Below are 23,798 nucleotides of genomic sequence, written 5' to 3' on the forward strand. Positions count from 1 at the left end.
ATGGTCAGCAATCGTACTCATGTAGGCTCTGGTTTTTAAATGGTACTCAAGTGGTACTGAGCCAAGTGTGCCAAGAAAATATCCACACCATTACACCACAGATAGATGGTAGGATGGATCCATGCCCTCACGATGTTATCAGCAGAAATCGAGACTCATCAGACCAGGCAATGTTTCCTCCCCCCAATCTTCTCTTGTCCAATTTCGACAAGGCCATGCAAACTCTTGCCTCAGTTTCCTGTTCTTAGCTAACAGGAGTGTTGTTTTCAAAGATGCTCTATGAACACATCACATGATACGTCAGATGATACGGAGGAAATCAGAAATCTCTCTTTGAAAGTCTGCCAATTTAAATTTTGCCATATCAAGGGGAAACCTGATAGAGAAATTTAAAAAAAAAACCACTTTCAATTTCTTTTTGCATTTTAGAATATTGTATTCAAATGCTTTCTTGTGGTGTAGTTTGTTAAACTCCAGATAAAAAAGTGCAAGTACACTCTTGAGGATCAGACGATAGTAGATGTTAGATGTTTTTATTGTGGAAAATGCATAGAGATAATGATGGTGAGGTGAAGTGAGACATTGAATTAACAGCTGCTGTCTTCTGTGTGTTTCTCTCAAATGTCTAGAGAGCATTTTTCAAATTTTGCACAGAGGTTTACTTGGATTCAAGTTCAGTCTGATTGGAATCAGTTGGTCAAAGATCAAGGTCGCTGTGAATTAACAAAAGCCATAGCTCAAGAAGTGATGACATTTGATATGCACAAGGTCAAGGGTCAAATTCACTTGCCTTCATAGCAATCTGCTGCAAAAACACACTCGCCATTATTTAAAGCTGCAGCTCAGGAACACAAGAGGGAATTGTAAAGTGTGCGTGTTAGTCCCCATAGGGAAATAGTTCCTCTGCATTTAACCCATTCACCCAGTGAAGCAGTGGGCAGCCGCCAGTGCAGCGCCCGGGGAGCAGTGTGTAGGGACGGTACCTTGCTCAGGGGTACCTCAGGGTAGCCGTTCAGTGGAGTCGAACCCCCGACCTTCCGATCATGGGGCCACCACTCTACCTACTGAGCTATCCCTGCCCTGAATTTTGACCATATTTCATCTTTGGTCAGACACTGAATTGGTGACGTCTGTTTACCAATTTAATTCTTTTAAAGTCTTTTCTGCATATAAAATATGAGTCTAAGATATGTGGATGCAGCAACTCTACTTGTATTCTTTGTAGTAGAATACAGTTTGTCTGATATATACAAATACCAAGAAACCGGTTTTATAGTATTTAAAAATACTCCAAAGGACACTTGCAGATGTTTGCTTGCGCAAGGCACGCGCTGAACAATTCCAGGTCCAGTGAAGTAGTAGATGAGTGTGAAAGAGAGGAATGACATTTTGAACGAGCTCCTTTCCACAGTCAAAGAATTTTCCATGGCCTTGCCAGGTCGCCCTGACAACACTGGTGACAGCCATAGGCGGCCTGGCCATCTGGAGGCCCCTGATTTTTCCCATTGGACTTGCTGATCTATGGGGCTGCTGTTGAGACCAGCAAAAGTCTTTGGCCCTGTGGGCTGTCCAGCTGAGTTTTTACAAAGTGCAATTAGAAAATCCGTCCTTGTGATGTAATGCATGCTAAATTTGAAGAATTTTAGTAAAGCAAAATATTTTATCACACAGGTTTCCAGTTTATCTGCGGTTGAATGTAGGATAAAGCCTTGTAGCAAGTCTGTCAAGGTCAGAAGTTCAGAGACAATTTTTAATCCCAGTCTGCTTCTTCCTTAGCCTGCCTGAGCTCTTACACTAAGCTACAGGCACACTTCTGTCAGTTCAGGATGTGCCTCCACCCCCCACCCCTATTGCACTTTTTTCCTGAATATAGTCTTAAAAACAATCAGGCTGTATCATCTTGTCCCCCTCTGCAGGTCTTGACAGCCAGAGCTTAGCCCTCATTATCAGCAAGTGCATGTGCAGAGGGCTGCTGACGCTGTGTGTGTCGCTGCACACTGACGTCAGCAGTGCCCCGCTCCTCTACATGCAAATGCCCTTCCTGTCTGGCTGCCATTGATACCGTTTCTCTGCCCTCCCCACGCACTCTTATTAGCATGTTTTTATCAGTTCTAGCACCTCTCGCGCCACACAGCCCAGCTAATATGACACACAGGTGTAACCAGCCGGAGGCCTAATGGCCCGCACAGTTTTATTGACTCCTGTTAGGAAATATTTATGACCTGTGAGAGGAGTTATTTTCACATTTCATGTTATGCCATGTTTATCAGTATTTGCCAGTGTGTTTTGATGTGTGTTCTTATCTGTACAGCTCGCTTTCTAGCCATCTTCAAACATGCAGAGAAGCTCAAAAACTCTGGAGACGTCAGTTGGCAGCTCCCTAGTACAAACTCCATGTGAGAACAATGCAAGATTATCCGGATAATTCACAGCGAGCAAGTGGACGTCATATGTCCTGCATTGCCCGTAGTTGACTGTTAAAAATGCGTGCGTCTGATAATTTCCGTCCTGGAGATAAAATAATCCTCATATAGGCGATATGTTCAGTTGTTAATGTGTCACTGCTCCTACGTAAAAAATGTGTTGATTAATTAAATTAATCAGATAAGCAGGTGGTCTGACATAATCGGCATCATGTCAGAAAAAGTCAAATTAAGCTGCAAGCATGTTTAGTTTAGTTTGATTCAAATCTAGTTTTTAATTAGTTTGAGTAAAAACAAAACAAAACTCTACCACAATGTGAAAAACTGTCATAGCACGTTTAAGTATAAGTTGTATCAAAATGTACTTAAAATTAGAAGGGAAAGTTGCATATTACCTATATTAACTATGTTTATTATCGGTGTATTACTGTTTCATAAGGATAAACATGTACGTGTTATATCCATGCTGCACAATACTTTTGACGAGTATAGCTGCAATGCTTGCATGATGGTGAAAGAGGTGAATGGCATTTCACTTGTGTTTTGCTGTGCCTGTGCGGCTGCTTGCGTAAAGGTGTCTACGTGTGCTGAATTGTGCTTCTTTCCCCATGCTATGATTTCGTGACGTCGCTGGAGACAATATCTCGTGCTCATTGAAAGATTTTTATCGCGTCACGTGCACAAGGAGCACGTGCCTCTTGACACAAGCTTTACCGGTTGTGGCGCTAGCAGTGATTCATCCAGCTATTCCTGTTTCTGAGCTTAGCGAGAATCACGGAGGAGCCCGTGCTCTTGTGCGTTATGCGCTCAGGTAAGGCAGAGGAGAAGGAGAGAAGTGAAGAGACTAGTGTAACTGTGAGGTTTTGGCAGCTTTTGTACACATGTTTTTTTTTTTTTTTGTCTCTCTCTCTGTAGGTCTCAGCCCTTTACTCTCCATCCCGGCTTTAATGGCATCCGCTCCTTCAGCTTTTACCCATCTCCCTCTCTGTTTCGGCCCTTCTATTTCTCTCTGTAAACAAGCAGAAGGCCAACAACTCTGTCCTCAGGCTGTCTCCCGCCATCTCGTTGCCATGGTGTATGGAGCATTGTTTGCTGGCCTCTATGTCGGGTTGCCATGGCAGGGCTTATTTGCCATATTAAATGTTTGGCAGCACTGTACAGATGCTGATGACAAACACCCATCATCCCACTTTGATCAGTGAAACAGTCAGTGATTAGAGGAGATGGCATGGATCTACTGATCTATTTATCAAGCTTAGTAATAGATTACTGTATGGACATAATCAACAAATGATGCTGCAGCTGGTAAAAAATATAGTGTAAAATAGCTAGTTTTGGCATTTAAGTGCCAAAACGCAAACTTTTTGCTTTTTAGTGTTCCTCTGCTCAGTCCCGTGTAACAGTAATATTTCAGAATGATAAAAATTTGCTTTTGATTTTGCTGATTGTGACCTAATTATGTCTGATGGTATCATGGCTGCATGCGTGTTTACATGATCAGATGAGACTTGTGCTGCTTCTGTGTGAGGCATACTCCCCTGCGGTTCTCCCTCTTGTGGAGCGGGGTGAGACTGCATGCTGGTGCTGCAAAAGAAATGTTTAATGTCTGGATTTTTACACATGAAAGTTCACTTTTTGGCACACATTTATCCAGTTCGTAAGCTTCACGTTGTGATTTGTTATGCTACCCAGAAATGCATATGCATATATTTTATAAAGTGCATGGCTGAAATGTTAGGAAAACAGAAAATGTGCAAGAGGATAACTAAATTCAAATACTTACAAATTGCTACATTTGTATATGCTGTCATAAAGCTTTAGGCTATTTCTGAAACATACTGTTAAACAACTTGCACAGCACTTTGACTGTGCAGCTCTGTAATATGTGAGAGCTCCTTTGTAGTTACCAACAGATAGCGCTTCTAATTGACGTAGTTGAGGCTTGATAAGATCTCATAGCTCTATTGTAGACGCACCTTGGTGGTTTTCGTGGTTTGCTTTTCTGCTTTTGCTTTCAGTGAGAGGCCTCTGTCTGCCGTCACTCAGGCAGACTGCATTAGCATACCTGTAGTAAAATTTGTATTTTGTGGCACGGGGAATCCCTAATGTAATCTGCGACTACACTGTTGTGTTTAATGTTTAGATAACATGAAGAACAGACGAGCAGAAGCTGTCTGTTTGTGGCCCACCGGCGCCTGCTCTATAAGGTCATAAAGCATTGTGCTCAAAGTGGAGCATAGGTCAGAGCCCGAGCTCCATCTGTGTAGATACATTTCATATTCTCTTTTATAAATAAACACACAACATACAAAGATGACATTTGACTGACGTTTCCTTTGTTTCTTCTTTTCAGATGATCTTATGGGACTGGGATCTGAAACACTGGTACAAACCACAGTATCAGGTCAGTGCTGTGCTTTGTTTAGCTCGCATGTTTATGAGGGTTTAAGGTTGTGGGTAATTCAGGAAACACACTGCCTATATAGTTTCTTTTAGATAGTCAGTCTGTAGTCCACCCACAGAGAGTAATTCAGGTTTAGTGCGTTAAGTTAAAACACGCATTTTGTTCCTACAGCAACCTTTTCGTCAGGTTTTGCTCTTGTGTCTCACAAACAACAGCATTTCATATGAAATCTGCTCTAAAAAAAAGAAGGGATAAAACCCTGTAACAGATTGCGCTCACAATTTTGGGGATTTCACTTTAGACAATAGCATGTCACTTCAATAATCCAAATTTCTGGTCTAGACAGTGTGTTTTCATCCACGTACACTATTTTTATTATCTTGCTGTGCAAAAGGCTAGAGGAAGAGAAGAGGGATAAGGAGACAAGAAAATAGAAATCATGTGGAAGAAGAAGTTGGAAACAATACATAGTGTTTAGAAACAATTAGGGAACACTTAAATTACACATCAGATCTGCAGTTCTGTGAAAAACTAAGTACACCCTTAGTCTATCCATAGGAACTAAGAGGGTAAGTAGCAGTCAGGTGCTGCTTATCAAATGTACTTGATTAAATGTAAACGCAAGTGTGAGCGGCACCAGAAACGCAGAAGTTTCTAGAAGAAGTTAGTTTCTAGTCTGGAGCATTCAAGTGTGTGTTACAAAATGCCACAAGATTTCCAGGAGTGGACATCCCAGGAAATTCAACCCAAGGTCAGAGCGTGAAATGCTTGAAGAAACTGCAAAAAACCCAGTAGCTACATCTCAGACTTAACAGGCCACAGTTAGCATGTTAAATGCTAAAGTTCAAAAAGACTGAACAAGTACGGCTTCGTTGGAAGGGTTGCAAGAACAAAGCATCTTCTCTCTAAGAAGAAAATTGCTTAGGTTTGCAAAACTGCATCCGAACAAACCACAGATGAGACCGAGGTAGAGATGTTTGGCTGTAATACATTTCACCACATCTGGGGAAAATCAAACACAAACACAAACACATCAACACAAACACTACACAAGCAACTGTCAAGCATGGTGGTGGAGGGTTGATGATTTAGCAGCCACATTATTATGGCACCTTGCAGTTATAGGGTTGACAAAGAATTATCAGTGAATGTGAGACCATTTAACTGAGAGCTAAAGCTCAGCCTAAAATAGGCCAAACAGCAGAACAATAATCCCAAACAGAGCAGCAGCAGAATGGCTGAAGAGACAAGCATCAAGGTGTCCAAAATCAACCTGGTTGAAACGGTGTGACTTTGAAGGAGCTGTGGGTGCACAAATGCCCAAAATTCATTGAACTGAAGCAATGCTGTAAAGGAAGTGGGTAAAAAAAACAATGATGTAAGAGATGGATAAAGTCATAAAGAAAACGATAACTTCAAGTTATTGCTGTTAAAAGTAGACCTACGAGTGGCTGAGTCATGGGTTGTTAGTTTTTTACAGTGATGAATAGAGTCCTGTGAAAACGTTATCTTTATCTATCACGTGACTGTATATAAAGTTGATGTACATTGTGCAATTTACACAAAGACATAACAGTCAGTGGAAACCAAAATCGTCAAGGACCGGATTCAGAATCATTTAAAATGCCTTCTTCATGTTTTTGCACAGTTTATGTGTAATTTATGGGAAAGTGGAATTTATAAAAGAGAGCGTGAAGAAATAAAGAACGCGATTATAAACCTCATACTATTCCTGGCCACCTATCTGCCATAAACCAGTACTCACACTCCAGCAGGAGTCTACTAGACACCACAAACCATAAACTTTTAACTGTCATTTTATGTCTGCCTTTGCAGCTCTGCTCCCTAACCTGTGCAGTGAATGTGCATTTACAACAGGGTGCAGTGAGCGGCAACGGTGTGGACCTTTCAGTCATCAACGAGGCCAGGAATCTGGTGTCAGACCTGCTCATGGACTCGTCGCTGCCTCCACACACTATCTCAGTTCTGCGCAGCATCTCCAGCCTCATGGGGACGTTTTCAGGCTCATGCCGCCCCAGGGTCAACCCTTTTACCCCCTTTCCAGGTTTCTACTCCTGCGATGAGGTGGAGGACTCTGTAGAGAGGAGTGATAGGAAACCTATTAAGGTGGGAACAAGTGTTACTACTGCACAAAACTAGTCCCTTATCAGTTATTAATAGTTTTAACCAGCACTGGTTTGTGATGGGAAATAGTTCTGAAGCCATAAAACTGATTACTAGTTTCAAATAGTCAGCCAAGTTAACTTATGATGTTAATGTTACTGTATAAAACATATATTTATCACTGGATCTTTCTTCACCAATCAGGGTTTGAACAGCAGAAACAGCCTCCCCACCCCTCAGCCAAGGCGTAGCTCCACCTCATCTGCATCCTCCACACTCCCTTCTCTTGACTGCGCCTCTTTACGGTGGGAACGTAACAACGGCAAGAGACCCCACCCTGACCTCAACTTGATCAGGTACTCATCACAAACTCAGCCGTCTACCTTACCACCTCGCAGAAACACAAGAGTATCTGTAGAGCTGCTAGCGCACGTTATTTATCTCTTACTTGAATCTCTCCTGTTTTGGAGCAGATAAAATTGCTTTTCTTGCAGGATCTAACGTGTTCCTTTTATTGCCAGAAACTCATAATGAAAGTTATCATGAAAAGTAAGTGCAGTGATAGTTTTACCCAAATGTAAATAAATCACTGTACTTTTAGTACAGTTGTCACTTCTTTAACTAAGGCTACCTCGATGAACCAAGGACTAGCAAATCTATTCTTTGATGCACAATCAAGAAATGGACTTATTAATTATAGCATAACACTTCAGTGTTAAAAATGGGTTTAGAAGCTTTAAATAAATTCATTTCAAAATTGGTTTGAATTACCATAGTGACGGTGGGGTGCAGTGCCTGTTACCGTGTGTCTCCACTGGATGGCAGGAGAGGATTGGCTATGTTGGCACCTTTTTTTGTCTTTGTTTCTGTAGTGTAACGTGATTGGCTTGCCAGAGTAGCCTTGAACTGTTGTTCTTTGTCTGGATAATGCATAACATCTGATAAAAAGAAACCCTTTTTATATTTTCTTGATAAATCCCGTGTTTAATATATGTGTTTTTGTCCTGCAGCTCAGGTTTGTCCAATGGGCCTAATGCAAACCTGCTCACCATTCCCAAGCAGAGATCTTCCTCTGTCACCCTCACATACCATGCGGGGCCCAGGAGAGCAGGTGAGACTTAAATATAAAGCTCCTCGGACTCACTGCACGTCTGTTTATTACTCATGTTTGACTCTGTTTTTGTCTTTTCCTGCACTCCCTTTATTCTCTCTAGGCACATCACCGAGCCTGAGCCCCGTCACCTCTCCAAGCCACAGTCCTCCCACTGTAGGCACAGGTTCTTCATCATCCCTTGTTCCTCGATTGCCTGTGGAGTTCCCAGACACGGCTGACTTCTTGACGAAGCCTAGTGTAAATCTGAACCTGCATAAACCCTTGGGCTACACAGTAAACTCCCCTGATTTCCGTAGCTCCGCCTTACCTCTCTGCACCAGGTGAGACCTGCAGAACTGAAGAGACACGCCACACTGTCATCTTTTATCCAGTCTATCAGCGATTGCTGTTAAGATATATGATGGATTGCATTTGGTTATGTCTGTGATTATTAGCTGTGGTCGTCAGATGCTCAAGGGCAACAGTGATACAGGGGAATCCCATCAACCGTACACCACTGAGGCTCAGCGGAGACGCTCAGGTACATATAGTTAGATGTTATGGAACAATGGCACAGTTTCGAGTCTTAGGGTTGAAAATATAAAACTTCTATAAGCTGCGTAAGGTGCTAATGTTTTTCTCTGCATGTGATGCATTACTGGGTGGTTTTACATTGTGTTTTTATACATAGCAGGGGAAGGACCAGAGTTCATAGGAGAACCTCTGATCAGGGAGGAGAGTTCGGAGATGGATGTGTCTGAAGATGGGTGCCCAGACGATGGGGGGAACCAGAGGCTGACAGAGGAGGAGAAGGAGAAGAGCACGAGCACAGACCAGCAGACTCAGAAATCAGAGGTGAGCTTAATCAGAGGGCTTTTACTCACAGTGTGATTATCGACCGGAGAACAACCTGTGAAAAAAACATAAGTGCACTGTTCCCGTAGAAGTTAAGAGGGTGATTAGCAGCCAGATACTGCTAATCAAATGCACTTGAAGAACTGATCATCAACAAGTGTGAGACGTTTGGGGAGTTTTTTGGTCTGGAGCAGTCAGACCAAAAAACTGGTCTTATTGCTCAGGCTTTCGAGGATCAGATATCTCAGCAAATTCCTCCCAAGGTCAGACCATGCAATGCCCAAAGAAGCTGTAAAAAGCCTTCAATGACAACTTCCTGGGAGTTTATCGGAGATACGAAGCAAGGTGTTTAGCACCGTTTTAATACGCCATGCGAGGGCCTGCTATCAGCAGAAGGGTACATTAGCGGTGACCAGCAAACAAAATATTTGCAAATCTCTGATCAAACTGTCAGCAGGCTAGCTGCAGAATCAGAAGGAAAATACTGCATTGTTTTGTTGTTTGTTTGTCTATAGTGAGCCTAATGATCTTGTGTCATCAGGATGAACAGGAGTTTATGCTAGATCCTATGCTTGAGGAACACGAGACCCTCATGGAGAGGATGAACACCTGGAACTTCCAGATTTTTGACCTGGTGGACAAAACAGGAGGGAAGACCGGAAGGATCCTAAGCTATGTTAGTAACAACTCCAAACCCAATATGTACATATCTGATAAGCAGTTCTGCTAGTAGCATATAATGACCATTGTTTTCCCTGTTGGATAGACTTTAAACCTTTTAGTCTGAAGTGAATATGTCCAGTTTTTTCGTAAACTTTGATTACCAGAATTAGCAGAGGTGCCCCAGAGGCACAGCTTCATACATTTTCAGCAGTCTAGTGGAGCCTGGATGCTCCGGTACCTCCTCCCTAAGTTATGACTGATTATGATTATGAGTATGATTCAGTTTGAGCCAACTGTGGACTTTATTACTTGTGGAATCTACTTTGTTTTACTGTAGCACTAAACTGATGTGATGTCGCTGGCTTTCCTGTTTTCGGATGGGTGTTTTAGTAAAGTTGCCTTTTCTTTCCCCAGGTGACATACACCCTTTTCCAGGATATGTGTCTCTTTGAGATCTTCAAGATCCCTGTGAGGGAGTTCATGACATACTTCTGTGCTCTGGAAAATGGATACAGAGACATTCCTTGTGAGTGTTGCGCTGTGCAGTGTTTAAGACTTAAAAAAAAATCTTATACATGGTTATGTTTATTTTTGCAATAATCAAGCACAATAATTTTTAAGTTAAACTGTTATGGTTAAAAACACACAGATCATAATCGGGTACATGCTACTGATGTGCTGCACGCTGTTTGGTACCTGACCACTCGACCAATCCCTGGGTTCCAGCAGATCCACAGTGAGCATGTGACTGGGAGTGACACAGGTAAACAACAGTTTGTACTGTTACATTATAATCTTATAAATCACTTTTCTCATGCATACCAGTTTCCTCCACTGGAAATACTGCCATTTGGTTTAGACAGAGGGAGGCACCGGGGTAGAGTGTGCAGGTGACAGGACACAGGGCCTGGATTTGCGCTCAGTCGGATATTATCCGACCTTTGTACTAATAGGTCTCGGGGTAAAGTCAGCGATTGATCTGCCTGAATTGAACATTTACATTCATTTACATTCACTCCGTGTCTTGAAAAGTTCAGGGCCGTAGTGCATGTGCGAAAGCTGCTCTAGACAATGCTGTTTGCAGTCCAAACACATGGTCGCACAACATTGACTCCCAGTGATTCCCTCACACTGTAAAAAAATTTCAAATGTCATTAACATGCAGAAACACTTTGGTCTTCTAAGTTTCATTTTTTTCTGTTCTGGTAAAAAAAAATACAGCCAACTAAACATAATTAGCCTTGTTGTGTTAACTTAGCTAAAGTGTGCATGCTTTGGAAGTGCCCGCACTGTTACTGCTGCTTGATGCTTTTAAGAGTTTCTTCCTCACGGGTTGGTTTAAAGAAAGCAGATGGTTTGGCTCAAATGGCAGAGATTCCCAGGCTCGTTTCTGCAGATGATATTTAAGCTCTATTAGAAATTATCTGAGGCTTATCCACTGACGTGCACCCACTGCTGCCAGAGCAGCTGTCATTTGATAAGGAGAGGGGGAGTGAGAAAATGGAAGTGATCTGGGAAATGAAATCTAAAACAGCGAATACGCTGGCATAGAACGCTGTGTGTGTGTGTGTGTGTGTGTGTGTGTGTGTGTGTGTGTGTGTGTGTGCGTGTGCATGTAGGTGTATGGAGACCTTTACATTAGCTCCAGTTTAGTTTTGCTTAATTACAAAAGAGCTAAAAGTGTAATCTGTCTGATTTTTTTTATTGCTGAGACTCATCAGTCTTGTTTGTTATGTTCCAGATTCAGACAGTGGAATCTCTCCAGGCAGGATATCCTACGCCTCGTCCAAGAGCTCCTCAATTTCAGATGACAGCTATGGCTGCCTGTCCTGGAACATCCCTGCCCTGGAGCTCATGGCCCTTTATGTAGCAGCTGCAATGCACGACTATGACCACCCTGGTCGCACAAATGCCTTTCTAGTAGCCACTAATGCACCTCAGGTAGCGTACAGTTTCTGCTTGTACTTCAGAAGGTTGCAGACATAACAGAAACAGAGGATAACAATATGAATTCAAAATATGGGTTAAGGCAAAGTGCCATTTTCATGGATTGCTAAAAATGGAGTGGTGAAGACAGAGTATACAAAATGTTGTTATTAGTTATACTTACTCAGCTTACACCCCTATTTAGGCGGATAAATCACTTAGTATTTGTCCTGCGCTTTGTTTGCTAGTACAGCAGTGTTAGATATGGTGTCTCACACTCAGAGTTGGTGGCCAGTCTATATAGTCCTCTAGGCTTCCTGTGGAAATTAACAGTATCTTCCATAAAACAAAGTACAAAATACATTTATGTCAAAGTCTGCAGGGTGAATTACTCACTGGCTGTTGATGGTCATTGCCTGAAAGGCGCTGGAACCTGTTTTCCCTGAAGACCAACAGCCCAAGAGCAAATATCAACACTTGGCCTGAGACAAGCCTCGTGTACATACAGAAACTCACATGGCTGTCTGTGCAGCATTGATTGGGCTTCCCTGAAGTGTCACCCGACGGATATTGTGTGGCTTTACTTTTACATTCCTCCGATTCCACCCCAAGGAATACTTACTGCCACTGGACATAAGATGTATGATTTATTATATTAACATTACTAGCAATATAGTAACATCAGATACATTAGGTTCCTACACTAGAGATAGCATTACAGCTAATGCAGCAATGTAAGCATAATGTTAAATTTTAACTTGCATGCACCTCGGTATCAGATTGCCTCACGTGGTATTTTTTGTGGTTTGTCTTTATGTAGTTAGTGTCCGGTTTTTCAGTTAATCTTTAACTTTTCTTTACATCACCGCTGCGTGACACACGAGCCACACTTGTGCTTGTCTGACAGGCTATTTTACGCTGAGGTGTTATTTGATTTCCTGAGACTTCCTTAGTTATCTCTACAAATGAAGATCATGTGCAAGATTAGCTTGTCACCACATGGCCAGTTAATGCTCCCTCATTGGTGGTGAGTTATGTAAATGAGCGATGAAACAGTTAACCACTTGCCCCAGTTTAAATATTGTATTTTGACGACATGTCCAGCGATAGCGCTCACTCTGTCTGGGTTTCGTGCTAGGAAAGTGAGTTAAAAGAAAAGGAGAAAAGAACCTTGGACCTATTGATTGCTAACGATGTTGACGACCACTATGTCTGTTGAAAGGATCTTAAGTATTTTGTGGTATCAAATGTTTTAACATTTGTTATCATTTGATACCTTTCAACCAGTAGATGTTTTCAGCTGTGTCTGCGCCTTTGCTTGTCACAGTAAAAGTTTTACATACTAAGATTGATCTAAGATGAAAATGACATATTACACTGTCTCATTATTTACTTAACAGACACTAGGCTAAAATGCAGAACCAGAATGTGAAAACCTAAGGTGACCCCACGATTCAGTAGCTGATAGAACCACCTCTGAATCATTGAATTTTGTCTCTTCTTTGCAGCATTGTGTCAGTTCATTGAGGTTTGCATTCATTTATGCACAGCTCTCTCAAAGGTCCTGCCACTGCATTTCAGTCAGGTTGATTCTAGACGTTGACTGCTCCATTAAACGCCTTGATTCTTTTCTTTTTCTTGCTCGTAACATTGTCCTGCTGCATGATCCGGTTTAGGCCAGGTTTTAGCTGCTTGAGAATGATGGCCTCACATTTGCCTCTACAATACTTTGTTATACGGACGACTTTATGGACGATTCATTGACTGCCAAGTGCACAAGTACTGTGGCTGCAGAACAAGGCAAAATGATCACTTCTCCATCACCTGACTTGACAGTTTGTCGACAGTTTGATGCAATAGGTGAATCTACTAAGAGTCTGGATTAGTTTGAATAACAATGACCTTTGACCTTGAGATCTAAGGACTTTGTTATTAAACAGTGAACACGATAACTCAAGAACGATCACCCGGGATTTAAAAATCAATACCTTTGCGATTTTATACACAATACAAGTTATGCAGCTCATACGCACAACACGAGCAACCCTATTATTAACCTTTTAGAACTTTTTAGGAATCATTTTAGTGTGCCACTTTGACACCTTGTGCTTTTGTCCTCCTGGGCGCTGTAGGCTGTGCTGTACAATGACCGCTCAGTGCTGGAGAACCACCATGCAGCATCTGCCTGGAGCCTCTACCTTTCCCAACCTGAGTTCAACTTCCTCGTCAACCTGGATCACATGGAATTCAAGCGTTTTCGTTTCCTCGTCATCGAGGCTATACTGGCCACAGACCTCAAGAAGCACTTTGATTTCCTGGCTGAATTCAATTCCAAGGTCTGAGATGAATTATTTTGAACAGACAGCTTACAAAAAGTATAATTTTCTGCAAAACATTGATTTAAGCATTGAGAGGTTGTTAAGTTAAAAAAAAAATCAGTTGAGCAATACATGGCATAATGAGTCTACGATACAAGTTGTACTAAGGCATCCATCTTTGTAAACAGGTGAACGATGTGAACAGTCCAGGAATTGATTGGACCAACGAGAACGATAGACTGCTGGTGTGCCAAGTGTGCATAAAGTTGGCAGATATCAATGGACCAGCCAAAGTCCGTGACTTGCACCTCAAATGGACAGAAGGAATCGTCAATGAGTTCTACGAACAGGTACAGACTGCGTGCTAATGCTGCAGAGAGTTTTTAGTTATCATAGATCATAGATTTTTATCTCTGTATTAAACTTTAAGCATTTCCTTCTAGAAGATTTGAACTTTTTTGTAAAATGAGAGTGCACCCTCTTGTAAAACTGATCCTGAAACCAGGAAAGAAGAAATATCAAGAAATATCAACACTCAAAAAACCTTTCAAATTTGTGTCAAATCTGCTTTTGTGTGCGCATGGTCATACGAGGAAAAAAGTCAGAGCTGCGCAACGCTTTCTGTTCCTCTGATTGTGATATAGTTTGTATCAAATATCAAATCTCATCTCTAAATGTCTGTAATCTGCGGTTTTAATCTGCAGGGAGATGAAGAATCCAGGTTGGGATTACCCATCAGCCCCTTCATGGACCGCTCCTCCCCTCAGTTGGCCAAGCTGCAGGAGTCCTTCATCACACACATTGTAGGACCGCTTTGTAACTCCTACGATGCTGCTGGCTTACTTCCTGGCCACTGGATCACTGAAGAGGGGTCGGATGATGATGACGAAGAGGGCCAGGTGGACATCGAAACAGACGAAGATGAAGATGAGGAAGATGAGCTAGAAGAAGAGCTGGCACCAAGTAAGATGTGGTACCCACAAATTTTAAATAAAGCCACTTCAGGTGTCGTTATGAGACAGGTATTCTTAGTATTTTGGGTTTTGTGGTCATGTGACTGTTAACGGCATGACATTGACTCGTCTGACATTTTGATATTTACCTCTCCCTGTTTTTAAGCTAATTGGTTAATTTAGTGTAACAGTCTAAAGTATTTAGCACTTTTGTACTATTTTGTACTCCTTGTGCAGCTTTGAGAAAACCTCAGTAAAAGTTATATCAAAGTGACTGTGTCGAGAATAGCACGCTATAACTCCTGGTACCGATTTGTTTGATAGTTTTCCTGAAATTCGCATAGAACTGTGTCCAAAAAAACCCCCTCCACATTGAAGAACAATCAACTCATTCAGTCTCCGTTGTCACTTTGTTATATATACAGACAGAAAATTACATGCTTCCATGATAGTTGTTACAGTTGAGAGCGATTTTGTTTGTTTTGGTCAAATTTAACTGCTTCCAACTTCCTCGGTCTGCTCAGTGTTTTGCACTAGAAGATTCCTCTTGCTGCCAATGCGTTTTGTTAGGCTGACAGTCCTTGTATGATAAGGCAATGATTTTTTTCTTTATTTTCAACGTCTTTACCAACCTAAACCGTCCCTTTACGCTAACCAGTGCTAAAACTTTTGCTGTACTTGGAGTTTATACCTACACCAAACTATACCAGCACTTCCACTTTGTCTGTCTTTCTGTTCTAAGCTGTTAAGCTGTTAACAGTATTGGCTGCTACTAACTCAAATCGTAATTATATAATTATTATATCAGTAATTATTATCTAATAATTATTATCTAATTGCACACTCAAAATTTTTTCAGAAATGTTCCTAGTTGACATTGATTGTTGCATTTATTTCTATTCCTGGTTGCACAGTCAGTTTCATACACTGTATATATATCAACAAAGCCTGCAGGTCTGAAAAGTTAAAGCAATGCAAAATATCTCATTCGTCCTGATAGCCAGCAGGGGCCAACTCTCTTAAAGACCATCTGTATGAAAGTAAAATGTAATTTATAGCACTTGTGAAACTTTTACAGTCTCAGTCCCAGGTTTCAAGTCATACGGCATGTTGATGTTTATTTAGTACATAATTTTATAATTAGTTGATCAAACATTGTTTTTATTTATGTAATTTGTTTGTTGTGATTTTAAAAAATCATAAGAGTGGCCAGTGTTTCTTGTTTCTTAGTTGGATCCACCTCCACCTGTGATGTCTGGTGAAATTTTAAAAATAAATAATCAAGGCTTATAAATGGGACTTTACAAACTAATGAGTGATGTCACTGTGCGTCCATCCTTTAATTACAGTCTATGATCAGGGCACCAAACTCTGACTATTTCCCACCCTGGTCAGACGGGGAGTCGGTTGATGTGTTGAGAAAATAAAGAATCATTTATGTTTACGTTACAGTTACACCAGTGTGGAATTCCCTAAACACATTTATTTTTTTATTTTTGGTGTTGTTGTAGGAAGGAGGAAAAAACGGCGCAGGTTGTTCTGCAGCATCATGCAGCACCTGACAGAGAACCACAAGGTGTGGAAGAAGGTCATCGATGAGGAGGATAAGAGCAAAGAGCTTGCCAAACAGCAGCAGCCAGACAGTTTGCCCACCTCTCCGTCAGATGACATCCAGGTCATCCAAGAGGAGGAAGAAGGGGAGGAGCGTCAGTAGCAGCAAGAGGAGCAGACGCGTGGACAAGAAAAGGAGAGGCAGTACAAGGGCACGAGGCCCTCAACCACCTGCCTTTCACCGACTTTAACATTTGACAAATGCACATAAAACACACGTTCCCTCTCTCTTACACACGCCCACACAAACATATTGAAAGATTCACTGTGCTGACACTCAAATGCTTAAGCAGTCACGTGGTTTTTGGAGAAACAAAAAGGCCTTACTACTGTGAGCGGATCCTTACTGCAACGGTGGGGGCCCAACTCCTATGCACTTTCACCCCATGGAGAGTCAAGTGCACCCAGAGAAACGCACCAGGACTGAGGAGGCAGAAGGTGCAGAAAAAGAAGAGCGTGGACTGACGTCCAGGATGAACTTGTCCTCCATGGTAACTTGGCTGTGATGCTGCCTTGAATGCAAAGCGCTTAACACTTACCACCTCCCTTAGGTACAAAAACAGTTTCTGTGTATTTCAAAAGGAAAGGTAGAGGAAACATACTGAAGCAAATGACATCATGAAGTGGTAGATACCCTTTACCAAAGGAAAGACAAGAGACTGAAACTGTTTCAGCTTCAATGTTAGGTATATTTTTGAATTATATATATGTAAATATATATATATATATATATACATATATATAGCAAATGTGCCTGTCTGAACCTTTACTAAGTCCATATTGGCCCAGAGCCTAGGCTTGTGTAGTTCTCTCCTTGCTGGTGACACGAAACACTGTATCAGACTCAGTCACAGAGACAGTATTGAAATGTTGACTGATTAATAGCATTATATATGCATCATTTTTGATGCTTTTACTCATGCGTACCACCTGTCTTCTTGGATTTTGTTTTGTTTTTTTTCTCTCTCTGTCCTTTGTTTCGTTTGAATGTGTGAACATTTTTGTCCGGAATGTGACGGAGAGAATGAGCAGGGAGAAAGAGATCGCATTTTTAATTATTTTATTATGTAATTTGTATGTATGTTTGTTTGTCCTGTTAGCAACAGTTGATTTCTAATCAGTGAAATGTCGTCTGGTTGGTGTTTAACATGTCGCATTCAGATCAGGAGTGCCGATTCAATGAATGGATTCTTCATTTTCCTTTTTTTTTGATTCTAAGTATTTTTTTAAAGGTTACTCAGGATTCACGCAAAGTTGAATAATTATTTTGCAAGAGTTTATGTCATTAATATGAAATACACTTTCAAACGTAAGAAGATTAAAAATCTGGGTGACTGAAGTAGTTTGTAATCTCTCAATGAACAACTCGACTACAAACAAATTCAAGCAATCCTCGAGAAATCCTCTGTGACAGAGGGACATGCGGTTTGCGCCGTCTCTTGGCCATCCATACACTGTTTGCGTAACCTTTTTACAATCTCACTGGAGAAAGGCCTTTCTTGGTTGTCAGCAGACTGCAAATGTGTCTTCTGTAGCAGCAGCACATCATGCACACATGCTATAACAGTGTGTTTGGGTTTTTTTAGGGTTTTTTTTAATTGAATTTTAAAATGATTTAAAATTCAAACTCTCATTTTAACAGAACAGTATCTAAATGCAGACCTTAGATAGACAAACTTTTCTCTTTTGTTCACACTTATGACTTGGCCAGTTTGCAAAGAAGGGATCCAAAGTTTCATGTCACTTTGGTTTTGTTTCTATATATATACATATAAATATATATTCTAACCTACCATGAGGAAGGTTAAAGAACTCTTGGCATTCCACTAGAATAAGACATTATATCAAAGGGAAGTTAGAACTGTCACCTAGCTCCTTTCTCACCTTATTGAATCATATTGTTTGGAGAAAATGTTAAGTAAGCAGTGCAAACTGAGATAGTAATATTTAAAGACACAAAATAGATACAGATGTGCACATTTTAATACCAAACAAGTGTTTAGCCGCTGTACAAAAGAGTATGTGCATATAAAGATATATTTTTAAAATAATCAAATGAATGCATCTGTTTTCTACACACAGCTGACATATTGTACATTGCGATCCTGTAATTACCTTTGTGTTTCCAAAGTTTTTATCTACTTCTATTTCCAGGTGTGGAACTGTGGGGCTTGGTGTTTTGATTTAGATTTTTTCATTTTTCCAACTTCAGCGTCTGTCTGTTCTGTATCATAACCACTCTTATATTCTTCATCGTCTCTCTCTGTCCCTGTCTTTATCACCTGACCCAGCTAGTGCCAAACGTTACCTACATGGATTCATTTGTGTGCCGTGATGAGCTGATTGGCAAAACGCGCACACACACAAAAAAATTGCTCCGGTACCATTTGTGAAAAGAGAAGCAGCTCGTGTCAAATACTCCACTGGGATCAAAGTGGCAGTGACAGTGTTAAGAATAGCGGGTGGACTCAGAGCCATAAACAATATGACAAACGTGTCATAATTTTATTTTCTTCTTTTTTTCACATGGACCCGTGCTGGACTATAAAGCATCGGTAGCCCCTGATCTGATGTATTCCAGCTCATTAAGTTGTAAAAGTTTGTTGGCTTCTCGCTGTGCAGTCCTTCAAACCACAGTGTCCTCTGATGATTGTGCCATAAATACATCAATGAATGGTTGTTACCCTTATGTAGCATCAATATACGTACGTTTGTCTAATGTAACCATTCACCCTTATCTACACTGTGGAGGCAACAGATTTTTGTTGTTATTTATAGCTGTCATAAAACACCATCCCTCAAGTATCAGCAGTTCTCATTGATTTTTATTGGTGTCTGTGTTTGTCTGTGTGAGCCCAAAATATATACGCCTTTCTTTTCTTTTTTTTAATTTTCTTTTTTATTTTTTGTCCATGCCACCCCATAAAAACAGGAGAATAACCTTAAAGACATTAGATATACCAACTGTGTATTCACTTCCTCTTATGGAACAGTACATGTACAAACTATGCTTGATTTACGAAGGATCAGGTCACTTCAATTCCACACAAGATCAGTACACAAAATGTGAGCGTCTCTCAATGTATTGGTTTGATCTTAGTAGTTTGATTTATAATCATTTGACTCATGAGTGGATTGTCTCCATGGTTTCAATGTCTACACCTTTAACAAAGGGGGCATACTGTGCCTGTTTAGGTTTTCTACCTATGAGTAGAATTATAGGTAGAAAAACATTTTTAAAGGAGCTGGTTTCAGCTCTTGGAGGTTTATTCCTGTTAAAAGGGAGTTTTTCCTTCCCACTGTCACCAAGTGCTTGCTTATATATTCATGGTGGGGGTCGTCTGATTTTGCAGGTTTTCTCTCTATTTTTTTAGGGTCTTTTCCTACAATTTAGAGTGACTCGAGGGGACTGTTGTGATTTTTTGCTACATAAATAAAATTGAACTGAATTTAACGGCTCCCTTGTCACAAGGGGTAGTTGCAGGAAGTAGCTGTGCGTGTGTGATTAGGCAGATTTTTTACACTTGGCACCATGTTTATGTTCAGGTTCCTTTTTCACTCTCATGAACATGATTTATAGATTTGAAATGAATAATGTTGGGTCTTTTAATTTTTTAGAAAATACTTTATTAATGTGCATAAAGCTCCTTCAAAAACACCAGCATTACAAAACAAATAAAGTACAAACAAATGTTAACATTCCACTTAAATTCAGTACATACTGAGAAGCACCATTTAACAGAAACCAGCGTTGCAACGTCAGTTTCTAGAAAAAAACAGGGTTGCATTTGCTTTCTAAGAGAAAGATTTTCCACAGACCGTTATGCCTGGAGAAAGGGTCAGTGTCAGTCAACATGATGTGAATCTTGGCCCACGTCTATCTTCAGCACACAGTGTTACGAACGTTCTTGGAAAGTCTGTTCATCCCATTTTGTGTGACCCACATAAATTGCTGGTGTCTTCTGTCTGACCCAGTGCTATCCTGAACCGCCACAGGTGCACATACTGTAAGTCATTGACTGGCATATAAGCTACTCATTGCTACTGTCCCAGGGTTCACAGATATTTCAGTCTCTGAGCTCAGAGAACTGAATCAATATGACACTCATGTTCCCAGGATGTTCTTTCATCACTTGCTGCCTCACCAGTTGTTTCCAAAAAGAGCATTGTGCAAACATGCATATTGCTCATTTTAAAAAAAGAGAAGCAATAGTAATTAGATAAAGTGGATTAAATAATCAGATGTACAGCCGTATTTGCCATAAATGATGCTTTGGAAAAATGCAATGCATTGAAACTTCAGAGTGATTAAGTTATCACGCAATTGCATTGTTGTGCAAAGTAGTGTAACACATAATGGCTAAACAAGCCATTGAAAATGTTCACCTGACTACTTGTAAAAAGGAGTGTATCCAGAGCAGGGAACTTTCTGCTGCCTGCGGATCGCACAGATGTAGTAAGTTTTGGGCTGTAAGGTCATGCCCAGCTTGGGAGTGACAGTTGGGACAGTTCCTGGAGGGAACTGAAGATGAAACCTCTGCAACAAAGTTGTGAAAAAGAGGAACATCTCCATTCTAGCCAGCTGTTCACCCAGGCACCCACGCCTCCCTGAAAAAAAAAACAAAAAACTGTTAGTTTTTCACACACACACACACACACACACTGCATCTGGCTAATTATCTCAAGTCTGCAAATAAACAGGAAAGTCTTTGAGGAATAACTTGGTTTAACCAATCATAGCTAATGCTGGTTTTGAGAAACGAAGCCTTACCCAAGGAGAATGGAAGGAAAGCCTCGCGCCTCACAAAATTGCCGCTGCTGTCCAGAAACCTCTCCGGTGAGAAAACACCAGGATCGTTCCAGTACTTCTCATCGAAGTGCACCGAGTAGAGGTTTGTGATCACCATGGTCCCTTTGGGGATTGTGTACCCATTGACTTTTGCATCTTGGGACGTGGCACGGAAAATCCCAAGTGGTACAATATTGCAGAAGCGTAGAATCTCATGCAGCACAGCCTCTATGTATGGCATCCTCTGTTTGTCCTCCAAAGTGGGCGCCCTCCCATTGGACAGCACGCTGTCGATCTCCTTGTGCACCCTCTCTTTGTAGGTAAAAACACAGATTATTAGGTGAGATTATATAACCATTAAATTTAGAGCAAACTCAGACTAAATAATTAGAAGTAAAAACATTTTTGGGGGTTTCTACTACAACTGACCTTGTATGTTGGGATACAGAGCCATGTAGAGCATGGCCCAGCGCAGAGTGTTAGTTGTAGTCTCTGTACCAGCAATAATGAGCTCACCCACTGAATAGATGAGATTCTCATAAGAAAAGGAAGACCCCTGAATGCCTGCATTCTGCTCCAACTCATCCAAGTAGGCATCAACATAATGGCGTGGTGCATGGGGCACTCTGCCCTGTGAGAAACCGTTTATAACCTCCTGTAGAAAGTTGTAAACCTCAGCAGCATTGCGGAAGAGCTTCTGGTGTTTCCCAAAGGGCACATACTCAATGTAAGGGAAGGCATTATAGAGGAGGGCCCAGCCACTCACTGCTAGTTCCACATTCTCACTGAATATCTCAATCATGTGCTGGAAGTTGCGATCATCGTAGGTAAAACGCTGGCCAAAAATGATCAGATTGGTGATGTTGGACACTGCGTTGGTCACAAGATGTTTGGGGTTGAAGGGCTTTCCCTTGTGTTCATCGATGGCATCAACAAAAAACATGCACTCCTCCGAGATCTTCTTCTCAAAGAGTTTCTGGCCGCTGCCGAAGTAACGAAAAGAGCTGCATGCCAGTTTGCGGTGTTCGTTCCAGCCTTTGCCATATTTGCAATTAAGAAGCCCTTTGGACATTGGAAGAGAAAAACAGAATTTAATCATTTTGAATCAAAATAACATTTTTTTAGATTGCAAAAAACGGCATTCACTGTTATATCAAAGCATCTTACCGCCCATTTTGGTCATTTTCTTGAACAAAGGTAGTGATGGCCGATCAGCAAACACCTCACCCTGATGGTAAAGGCACTCTCTGACACAGTCGTATCCATTTAACACCACAGTCAAGATGCCTCCCAGGTCAAGGCTGAAAATCTGAAAGGTGTGAATTCCATTATTAGCAGTCACTGCAGTCATTTAGATCTTCACACACATTTCTATCCACATTAAAGCCTCTGTTAGAGGAATGTACTATTTTTTAGACAAATGTATTTGCATTTGCAAGTCTTTGCTGGTCTGTTCTTTCCAAAGTGGCTGTCTGAACTAGAGAAGGAGTTCCTTGGTATTCAATAGAGAGACAAACGGTTTTATAATACACACACTCAGTGGGCACTTTTTTGGTAAACCTTGCCAATAACATGATAGCATCACACAGTTGCTTCTGATTTTTTGTTTGCACATTCCTAATGTCAATCTCTTGTTCCACCAAAGGAGCTCTATTGAATTGAGATCTGGTGGCTGTTAAGTATGGGGCGCGAGTACACTGAACGCACTGTCATGTCCAAGAAACCAGTTTGAGATGATCTGAGCTTTGTGACATGGTTTGTGTTCTGAAATAAACTGACGTACAAACTACCAGGTTGCCATTATGAGTTTTATTCACCTTTCCAAGAGAGTCATATAAGGTCGGTAGAAATAGCGCTATATATATTTATATACATACATATGTGTGTGTGTGTTTTGGGGGAGGCCCTGACTTGTACGCTTTCCAGCTGTTCCCAGGCCATTAAGGCGAGTCTCTTTTGTTCTCTTGGTGTGTGGGTGTGGGTGTACACGCTGCAAACTAGTAAAAGCGTTAGATTCATAAAGTGCGCGTAAGGGCATTACCTGTCCATGAACTTCACTCTGCTTCTTGAGAAAGACGTGCGGCTCGGTGGCTAAAGAAAAAATGTTGCCTATCACAGGGATGGGAGATGGACCGGGAGGAAAACCAGGAGGTCTTCTCTGCTTGACGAGCTGGCGAACCAGCATGAACGCGAGGAGGGCGAAAGCCAAACAGCCCACACCGAGCAGAGCCTGCGCGCAGGGCGATTTTATTGAAATCATCTTTTTTTTTTTTTTTAAACCAAACAAACTTTTTCCCCCTAACAGATCAACTCTGCTGACTTCGGCTTCGTCTCTGAGCAACCGAAGCGCACATGTATCTTCTTTCACGTTTCTATCCCCCGCCTCTAAGGCTAAGATTGGTCAGAAAATCAGTGTGACTTTGGCTGAACTTTGTTCAACTATCGATCACTGATCCGAAGAATTTCGGTGGCTATTACACGGAGTTTTGGCAACTATACATTCACTTCCAGGGGAGGTAGCGCAACATACAACTGCAATTCATCCTCTCGTTACTGGTTGTGAACATGCTTTAGAGCTTATGGTTGTGAAATGCATTTGTAAATGTATTCGATTAGACGAAGATGTGAATAAAAGAGGA

The 23,798-nt window shown here is 41.3% G+C and overlaps 2 protein-coding genes across 3 annotated transcripts in view; one reads left to right on the top strand and one right to left on the bottom strand.

Moving 5' to 3' along the window:
* Positions 1 to 19,175, top strand: part of pde3b (phosphodiesterase 3B) — a 47,149-nt gene extending 27,974 nt beyond the window's left edge. The window contains exons 2-16 of one of the 2 annotated variants that reach the window (XM_082527070.1): positions 4,777 to 4,827; positions 6,706 to 6,954; positions 7,156 to 7,307; positions 7,962 to 8,062; positions 8,166 to 8,385; positions 8,500 to 8,585; positions 8,736 to 8,899; positions 9,441 to 9,575; positions 9,977 to 10,088; positions 10,212 to 10,325; positions 11,304 to 11,503; positions 13,621 to 13,824; positions 13,995 to 14,156; positions 14,511 to 14,769; positions 16,271 to 19,175. In XM_082527070.1, coding sequence (XP_082383196.1) covers positions 4,777 to 4,827; positions 6,706 to 6,954; positions 7,156 to 7,307; positions 7,962 to 8,062; positions 8,166 to 8,385; positions 8,500 to 8,585; positions 8,736 to 8,899; positions 9,441 to 9,575; positions 9,977 to 10,088; positions 10,212 to 10,325; positions 11,304 to 11,503; positions 13,621 to 13,824; positions 13,995 to 14,156; positions 14,511 to 14,769; positions 16,271 to 16,473 — 2,412 coding nt within the window. In that variant the 3' untranslated portion in view covers positions 16,474 to 19,175. The remainder of the gene's footprint in view (positions 1 to 4,776; positions 4,828 to 6,705; positions 6,955 to 7,155; positions 7,308 to 7,961; positions 8,063 to 8,165; positions 8,386 to 8,499; positions 8,586 to 8,735; positions 8,900 to 9,440; positions 9,576 to 9,976; positions 10,089 to 10,211; positions 10,326 to 11,303; positions 11,504 to 13,620; positions 13,825 to 13,994; positions 14,157 to 14,510; positions 14,770 to 16,270) is intronic. The other variant, XM_082527071.1, reaches the window with a different exon arrangement.
* A 1,301-nt stretch (positions 19,176 to 20,476) lies between these two features.
* cyp2r1 (cytochrome P450, family 2, subfamily R, polypeptide 1) lies at positions 20,477 to 23,798 on the bottom strand. Its single transcript, XM_082543200.1, has 5 exons — positions 23,201 to 23,798; positions 22,327 to 22,468; positions 21,589 to 22,221; positions 21,142 to 21,471; positions 20,477 to 20,978 (listed from the first exon to the last, which is right to left on the bottom strand). Exons 1-5 carry the CDS (start codon positions 23,417 to 23,419, stop codon positions 20,761 to 20,763), a joined length of 1,542 nt encoding a protein of 513 aa, XP_082399326.1. The 5' UTR covers positions 23,420 to 23,798; the 3' UTR covers positions 20,477 to 20,760.

The sequence above is a fragment of the Aulonocara stuartgranti genome (assembly GCF_965226115.1).
Source record: "Aulonocara stuartgranti genome assembly, chromosome: 1".
Lineage (NCBI taxonomy): Eukaryota > Metazoa > Chordata > Actinopteri > Cichliformes > Cichlidae > Aulonocara > Aulonocara stuartgranti.